The sequence below is a fragment of the Perognathus longimembris genome, chromosome 8 (genome assembly GCF_023159225.1).
Source record: "Perognathus longimembris pacificus isolate PPM17 chromosome 8, ASM2315922v1, whole genome shotgun sequence".
Classification (NCBI taxonomy): domain Eukaryota; kingdom Metazoa; phylum Chordata; class Mammalia; order Rodentia; family Heteromyidae; genus Perognathus; species Perognathus longimembris.
Window position 1 is genome coordinate 13,283,323 of NC_063168.1, and position 9,307 is coordinate 13,292,629.

Genomic DNA, 9,307 nt, shown 5'->3' on the forward strand with positions numbered 1-9,307 from the left:
CTTTGTACTTTCTAAATTATGCCTGTTTTTGAAGGTCACTCAAGTGACCTTTCAAGCTTTCTAACAAAAGCTGTGAAGTATAGAGTTTATTTTGATAAGTCATCCTATCCCCAAATAAGAATTCTATATATGAAATCTCTCCTAAACAGTGTGCCCTTCAGCCCTTCTATCTCAGCTCATTTCTGCACACTGAGGCCCTGGTTGCCAACCTGTCCCACCAAGGCACTCTAAGGCCCCCAGAAACCTTGAAGTTATTACAGGGAACAAGACAGCAGGCAAAAGCTATGTGTGAGAGGTTGGTGCACGGAGTAGAATCCACAAGGGAGAGTCCTACTAGAATAGCATAAAATGCCTCCCTCCCCTGAGGAGCAGCACTCTTCAATCTCTGCCATTCTCGAGGCACAGAGCAATCCATGCTTCACGGATCCAGCTGGAGAGGTGGCTCCTGAGTTGCCAGGCATGTATCTTTACAATATGGCACACTGCCTGAGCTAACTTTACTGACTTTACTAACTTTACTGACTTGTTCTGCTTTTCCTCATTTGAAATACCTTCCCATTAAGTAAGTCTAATTGAAACAACTTGTTCGAATGTAGTCACTTCCATTTTGTAAAAATTATGCAAACTTGAATGTTTAATCCATCAAGTTTTAAAATTTTCATAAGTTTAATGGTATATTATGTTTACATGTCAGTTCAAACAATTTACATTCAGTTTTATACTTTTATTTTTGCAAAGACGTCATATATACATGGATATATAATCAATAATTGGGAAATTGTAAAATTTCTGATCTACACTTTTAGGTTTGTTCGATCATGATACTTCTGATAAGGATCATCAACATACCAGTTTCTCCTTTTCCAGAAAGACGTTGTCATTTTATCTAAGAGTTTACTCTGGGTTTTATTGCAGAACACTATTTCTCTCAAGCGTCTTTTTCTTGCACTTGTCTTCTTCCATAATTTTTTCTTATAACCAGCCTGTGAGATATTAAAAGACAAGTAAAACATTATGAAGAAAACAACAGATTATATTAATAACTCATGGTTTATGGGATCAATGGGAAAGGAACAAAAACCAGATTTCTATTGAGGCTGGAATGTTTTTCATTCCTGAGTAGTTGGTACAATGCATATGTACTTAACATTTGGAAAAAGATTATTTAAATTCACAAGCCTAATGTACAGCTTTACTCCCAGCACTAACACAAGAGGATCACAAGTTTGAGGCCAACCAAGCGCTAGTGCCTCACACCTGTAATCCTAGATATACAGGAAGCTGAGATCTGATGATCACAGTTCGAAGCAAGCCTGAGCATAAAAGTCCCTGTGAGACTCATCTCCAATTAACCACCAGAAAACTTGAAGAGGCACTGTGGCTCAAGTGGTAGAGTACTAGCCTTGAGCTGAAGAGCTCAGGGACAGTGCCCAGGCCCAGAGTTCAAGCCCTACAACTGACAAAAAAAAAAAAAATTATTTGGGAGGAAAACTTGGACCCATGAGTTCAAGACCACTCTAGGCAACATGAAGGAACAAAGGGAGGAAAAGAGAGAGCAAAAGAAGGAAGGGAGGGAGGGAAGATAGCTGGGAATGTAGCTCATTGGTAGAATATTTGCCTAGTATGAATAAGGCTCTGGGTTGGCTCCCCAGAACCTGGCAGGACAAGGTAGTTAAATAAATCTGTGTGGTTGGCCAGATAATGATATATAACAGCTAACTTTTTATACACTATCTTACTTCTTTAGCAATCTTCAACAACATACTATTCTTTTTTTTATGACAGTCTTGGGGCTTGAACTCAGGACCTGGGCAATGTTCCTGAACTTTTTTGCTCAAGGCTAGCATTCTACCACTTGCGTTGCAGCTTTACTTCCAGTTTTTTGGTGGCTAATTGAGATAGGTAAGAGTCTCAAGGCCTTTCCTGCCCAGTATGGCTTCCAACTGGGATCTCAGATCTCAGCCTCCCAAGTGGCTAGGATTATAGGTGTAAGGCACTAGCATCTTGTTACAACAACATACTATTATTCTCATTTTACAAACTAAAGAAAAGAACCACTGATTAGGGAAGTAGCAAACTGGGATCTGAAAGCTAAAAAGGATTATTGGCCACATAGTCACTATTTTTCCTAATGTGAGGCTGATGGAAAGGGAGATAAAAATTAGATACCTGGATGAAAATACTTTCAGATTTTACACATTACTATAAGCAACCTAGAGTTTGGGTTTCCTCCTTTGCAGTACTGGAGTTTGCTTGTCTTACTGGCGCTCTATCACTTGAGCAGTATCTCTCTCCTCTGGACTGGCTTTTTGCTGATTAATTGGAAATGGAGTTACATAGGATTTTCTGCCCTACTTGGCCTTTAAGCATGGATCTCAACTTCCAAAGTAGCTAGCTAGGAATGTGGCTTAGTGGTAGAGTGCTTTCCTAGCATGCATGAAGCTCTGGGTTTGATTCCTCAGCACCACATAAACAGAAAAAGCCGGAAATGGTGCTGTGACTGAAGAGGTAGAGTGCTAGCCTTGAGCAAAAAAAAAAAAAAAAAAAGAAGAAGAAGAAGCCAGGGACAGTGCTCAGACCCTGAGTTCAAGCCCCAGGACTGGCAAACAAAACAAAGTAGCTAGGATTTAGAGGCATTAACTATCAGTGCTTGGCTCCTCTTAAGATTTTTTTTTTTCTGGGTGGGGGGGGGGTCAGTGGTGGAGCTTGAACGCTGGGCCTGGGGCCTGTCCCTGAGCAATTCAGCTCAAGACTAGCACTTTAACACTTGAGCCACAGAAAACTTCTAGTTTTCTGGTGGTTAACTGGAGATAAGAGTCTCAAGGACTTTCCTGCCCAGGCTGGCTTTGAACTTCGATCTTCCAGATCTCAACCTCCTGAGTAGCTAAGATGACAGGGGTGAGTCACTGGTACCTAGCTAGTAAAAGATGTAAAGGGGGAAGACATTCCTTCCCGAAAGATACCTATATATATAAAAAAATCTTAGCTGGCCTGGGCAGGAAAGTCCATGAGACTTATCTCCAATAAACTACTCAGAAAAGGCTGGCACTGTGGCTCAAATGGTGTTACCTTTGAGTTCAAGCTCCAGGACCTGCCCCAACCCCCTCTCCCCCCCAAAAAAGTTTACTAGCTGGGTGCTGGTGACTCAGGAGGCTGAGATCAGAGGACTGTGGATCAAAGCTAGCCTGGGAAGGAAAATCTGTGAGATTCCATCTCTTAATTTACCACCTGAAAACTAGAAATGGTGTTGTGGCTCAAAGAGGTGCAGCATTATGCTTGAGCACAAAAGCTCAGTGACAATGAGCAGGACCTGAGTTCAAGCCCCATGATTGACCCCCCCAAAATTTTTTTTTAAAGATACACATACATACATATATATATATATATATATACACACATTAGCATAAAGTAATTGTACAGGTTTCATTTCTGGTATTTATATATAAATAAGAATATAATGTTAGCTCAAATTCACCTTATCTGGGGCTGGGAATATGGCCTAGTGGTAAAGTGCTTGCCTTGTATACATGAAGCCCTGGGTTCAATTCCTCAGCACCACATATATAGAAAAAAGCCGGAACTGGCGCTGTGGCTCAAGAGGCAGAGTGCTAGCCTTGAGCAAAAAGAAGCCAGGGACAGTGCTCAGGCCCTGAGTCCACGCCCCAGGACTAGCAACAAAAAACAAATTTTAAAAAAATTCACCTCATCTATAATATTTGTAACTTTCATCTCCTACCTTTTTATCAATTTTTAGTTGAGTATTTTCACACATATGCAGGCCATTCTGTGAATGCCGTGCTGAGTTGCAGCAAGGTATGACTGGAAAATTTGATCAATTCCTTCACAGTAACATGTGGGCTACAGATCTAACTAAAGAGAAATGGAAACATGGCAAAAAGCACCCACGTCTTTTTATTGAGGGCCAGACAGGGACCTGGACTTAAAACTGGTATAACAAAAGGAAAGAAATGTTTCTTATGACTCCAACAACAGTTCAATTCTCTGAACTTCAGCTACTTACACATTATATGAGCTATTGCTGAGTAGAGTAGGAAACTAATTTCAATGGAGAAATGAACTGAGTTCCAATCAACCCATTTATCCACAAATTTAGAAGGGTCTAGAACATGTACCTGTTCTACAGCAAAGATGTTGTCCTTTTGATTAATACTTTTTTACTAGTGTTTACACTTCACTCACATGGATTCACAAAAATGCCTGTCAGTTGGTACACATAGGCATAGCATTGTGAAAGCTACTGCTAAGATGGGAAAAGACAAATCACAAACAGGCTCACTGAACTCTGCAACATCTTAATCTCCTACTCTTGCTCTTTTAAAATCAGCTAACAGTGGAAAGACTCACCTTTCTCCTTAGCCAAAGACCAGAATGAAGTCGAAGAAACCGATAGACGACAGCTTTTACAGTTTTTCTTTTGCCTTTTTTTGTGCTGCAGTATGTGACAGTTCGGACTGGTGTCTTCAGGATGCTGGGAACCAAAAGGGCCACTCTAAAATATAATTTAGAAACATATCTCAGAAATCAGAATGACTCAACACTAAAATTCATTGCGTTGAAGATCCGGTGTTTCGATGCTGCTCCACTGGGATGGAGCTTTCAATACATCACTTCAAATGACTCATGACACATATGAGCAGCAGATATCTCAGGCTGGGGCATATGGCTCAAGTGCTAGAGTGCCTGGTCAGGCAAGTGCAAAGCCCTGAGTTCAAACCCCTGCTTAGCATATATAAGGTACTAGGTTTGACTTCTAGCACCTAAAATAAAATCCCCCACTTCAATCCCATGAAAAAAGTTATCCCATTATGTTGTGTGAAGGGGCTTCACTGTTAACCACCTGATTTCTTATCTATCTGCCTACCACATTATAAACTCTTTGAGGGCCATATGGAGGGCCATATGCATATGGTTCACTCCTGTTAATCCTAGCTACTCAGGAGGCTCTGAGGACCATGGTTCAAAGCTAGCCCAGGCAGGAAAATCCCTAACTCTTATCTCCAATTAACCAGCAAAAAAGTCGGAAGTAGAGGTGTTGCTCAAATGATAGAGTACTACAATCCTTGAGCAAAAAAGCTTAGGGGCAGCACTCAGACCCCGAGTTTAAGCTTTGGACCAGCACATAAAAGTCTGTGAGGATTTCCATTCATTTACCTTTGTGTCCTTTCTGCCAAGTACAACACCAGACACCCAGAGGTGCTTAACTGAGCATTTGCTGACCTCATGAAAACTACTCACTGTCCAGCCTTGTTTGTTCACCCCCACTTTTCCAGACAATTTCCATCCAGGAAAGCATACATACAACAGTGAAAGTGAAGCCTGGGGAAGCGGGGATAGCATGGTGATACAGTGTATTTACCACACTTGCACAAGGCCCAGGGTTCATTGCCCACCTCTGCTAAAGAGGGGGAAAAATTATGTTCTACCTATTCTTGTTGCAGGCAGCTAGGTATGTTCCTATCAACCATACTCTCCAACTCAGTCAGGCAAATTCTGTATACTAAACTGCAGGTAGGCAAAGTATATCATGAACTTCTAACATGTCTTTCAGGCAATCCATTCATTCATTCCAGAACCTTACAAGCATTCTACTGCCATATTCCCATCCTAGGCACGAAGATTTCAGAAATTCTGTCTATGCAACATGTTTACCTATTCAGGACTGTTGCAGTATGCTCACATGTTAGATTTCTGACAGACGTGACAGGTCGGGAAGCAGAGGAAACTGGTGTCTGAATATGACTGAAATGCCTGGGAAACAGGGCAGAATTAAGACAGACATTCTTGGCACAGTTTCCATAAGCTGAAGACATCAAAATACTCAGAGGCTTTAAGAGTCCTGTAGAGAGAAGTATATGTACTTAACGTAAGTCTCTGAAATATGCATCCAAATATTTAAAATTAAGTAACATATTAAAACATATGTAAATATGTAATAAAAGGTCCTGAGCATCAGATTCACCCATGGAGTTTTGTTTTTTTAACCAACTTTATAGTTATGAGTTACATATCATGTAATTAATCATTTTATATGTTCAAGGAATTTTTGAATACTTATGGAATTCTACCTAGGTGCTGGTGGCTCAAGCCTATAATCCAAGCTACTCAGGAAGCTGAGATCTGAGGATCCCAGTTCAAAGCTCTCCTGGGCAGAAAAGTCTAAGAGACTCTTATCTCCATTTAACCAGCAAAAAAACCAGAAGTGAGGTGTGACTGGTAGAGTACCCTCTTTAAATGAAAAAAGCTGAGTTCAAGCCCCAGTATAAGCACAAAAAAATTTTAAAAATTAAAAAAGATTCTAAAACCATCACCATAATTCAGCCTAGCATGTCCTACCTCTCTGTACTGTACCAGGGAACAAGGTATACATGAGATTAATTTCCACCCTCAAGGTCTTATGCTTTATTCTAACCCCTCAGATCTTATACTCTAGAGACAGAACTCCCACACTCAGTGCAACTACTGTTCAGACATGGAAGTGCATTTGAGAGGGATGAACAACCTTAGCAAAAGACCTGGGGCTAAAATAAACCTAAGTAGAGGAGTCTGGACCAAGCCTTCTACTGAGGCTGCTGGTCCTTGCCTGACCATGTTAGATTGCTTCAGATGAGTAGTGGGAAATAAGGCAGGGTGGCTGGAAGGCAGACTGCAGAAAGCAATGTGGACTAGATGCCATCCTCTTTACAAACTGTAATCCCATACAGGGCTGACTCCAGGCACACTTTGAGACCATGTTAATGTGCATGTTAAAGAAATGGTACAGATGATGAAAATGTCCTAAGACAAATGTGATGGTTGTACAACTTCCTTAACTTACTGAAAATGGTTAAATTGCACACATACAGTGAGTAATTTTGTAGTATCTAAATAAAATCATTTCAAACTGGTTGCTGGTGGCTCATGCCTGTTATCCTAGCTACTCAGGAGGCTAAGATCATGGCTTGAAGCTAGCCTGAGCGAATCTGATGCTTGAACACGGGCCTGGGTCTTGAGCTCTTTTTGTTCAAGGCTAGTGCGCTACCACTTGAGCCACAGCTCTACTTACAGCTTTTTTGGTGGTTAGCTGGAAGAGATAGGAATCTCGTGGGCTAGGAGGTGTAATTGTTTGTCTTCTATCTACTGGGTAGGACTTTTATCTCCAGATGACCAGCAAAAAGCTGGAAGTGAAGGTGTGGTTGAAGGGATTGAACTCCAGCTTCGAGGATGGGTTGGGAGGGATGGTGAGAATGTTGAAAGGAGTGACACTGATGAAGCACTGTAGTCATACTAAACTGCTTTGTTAAATGGCAACTCCCTTGTACAATATAAAGACAATATAATTAAAAATACAAAAAAGAACTCCAGCTTTGAGACAAAAAGGCCCCGGTTTTAAGCCCAAAAAAGGATGTGAGGGGAGAAAAGCAGACATTACAGCTACATGCAAAATTAATAAATCTTATAAAAGAAGCCAGATACTAGAGCACAAACTATTTGATTCCAGTTCTAGTCATTAAAGTCTCAAACAAAACTAGCAATATGCTGAGGGATGCACATATGAACGCTAAAGCTACTACTGGAAAAATAATCAAGGAAATAATGAAGTATGAGGTCTAAAAATTCAGAAGAGGTTACACTTGGGAAAAGAAAAGAATTTTGACTTGAGGAAATGCACAGGGGTGAAGGGGCTTATCTTGACCTGGTATTAGTTACACAAATGTCTGCTATAGCAGAGTTGTTAAACTATTCACATATATTCTTAATAAGTTACACTTCATACACAATCTATGTTAAAAATAAAAAAGCTCTTCTCTAACACCTAGACATTTTTAGATAGTTGCCTTGTTTCTTTTTTTTCTCCCAAAGAATTATATCCTTAATGTTTTGTGTGAGACTAATTTGCTGACACTTTCTTCATGTTTAAAGTTAAACTTTTAACTTTTGCTACAAGTCCTGCCTTCACCCTTGTATCAAGAAATCATTCAAGGGGTTGGAGGCATGGCTCAGGTGGTAGAATGCCAGTCAATGAGCAAAAGTGTCAGATACTGAGATCGAGTCCCAGTCTTGGACCAATAAATAACCACTTAAAGTGGGGTGCTGGTGGCTCATGCCTGTAATATTATCTACTCTGGAGGGTGAGATTTGGAAGACTGAGTTTGGAAGCCAGCTGAGGCACTAAAGTCCTAGAGACTCTCATCTCCCAATTAGCCACCAAAACAGCCCCACCCTAAAGTGGAGGTGTGGCTCAATTGGTAGAGGGTTAATCTTGAGCAAAAGAACTCCAGGACAGTGCCCAGGCCAAAGACCAGAAGGTGCGCGGGCACATACTCACTCTAGAGCGTTGGGGATTATAAAGACACATTTAGTCACAATCCCTGATGGCTACACATGCACAACCCTTAAGCGGTGTACTTGGTAGGCACCACGCACAGGCTTTACACCTGAGTTCATTTAATCCCCAGGTGGGTGGTACCATCTTCACTTTACAACCGTAGAATCCAAAATTAAGGTAAGTTAATGGATACTCAAATAGAAATATATATACGTATACGTTAGATATTATATACATTATATATATATATATATCTTAATCCTCAAGGTCAAGTTAGAAAGGTGGAGTTTTTGTGTCTTCCTCCCCTCCCTCCTCCCCCCACACCCCCGTGACCCGCTTTCAGCCGGCTACTCAGGTCGGTCCTCCAGGAAGGAGGAGCAGGAAAGCCACGGAGGCCCGCGGGAAGCTAGGGAGGCTCGCAGACCAGGGAGCTTCGCCTGGCGCCAGGCCGGGACCCAGGCTTGGTGGCGGCCGCCCCGCCCCGCCCCGGAGAAAAGTCGGAGCAGCTCCCTCGCCTCCACCGATGATCCTGCGTTTCCTAGAAACCTCCAGACTCCGCCCGCCCCGCCCGGGCCGGTTCTTCCCCTAGTGAAGGCACACGGAGCAGTCGCTCCCCACTGACCTGTAGCCGCTCTCCGCGCGCCCGCAAGCACGGAGGCCGCCATGTTGGCCCGCTCGCCAGCGGCAGCGGGCGCGGCGCGCTGTGGGACGGGGCGGCGCGCTGTGCTGAGGGAGCGGCGCGCGCAGCCCCGGAAGCAGCCGCCCGCCGGCGGAAGCAGCACCTAGGACGCGGAAACGAGGCGTGGCCTACTCCATTCTATTGAATGCCTACTGTACTACCACTGTCCTTGGGAGACTAAGCACATCGCGGGCCCCCAGAAGAGTTTTATAAATGTCTTTTTTATAAGATGAGGTCACCTCTCTTGCTTGCAACTTTTGTTCTCAAGTGAGCTCTGTCTTAACCGGGAGAAAAGCTGGGTG

The 9,307-nt window shown here is 42.5% G+C and overlaps 1 protein-coding gene across 1 annotated transcript; it reads right to left on the minus strand.

The window, feature by feature from the left end:
* Positions 1–644: 644 nt before the first annotated feature.
* On the minus strand, positions 645–9,026 carry Mrpl35 (mitochondrial ribosomal protein L35). Its single transcript, XM_048352563.1, has 4 exons — positions 8,949–9,026; positions 5,671–5,857; positions 4,366–4,510; positions 645–983 (listed from the first exon to the last, which is right to left on the minus strand). The coding sequence occupies exons 1-4, from the start codon at positions 8,989–8,991 to the stop codon at positions 795–797; spliced, it is 564 nt and encodes a 187-aa protein (XP_048208520.1). The 5' UTR covers positions 8,992–9,026; the 3' UTR covers positions 645–794.
* Between the last annotated feature and the right edge of the window lie 281 nt (positions 9,027–9,307).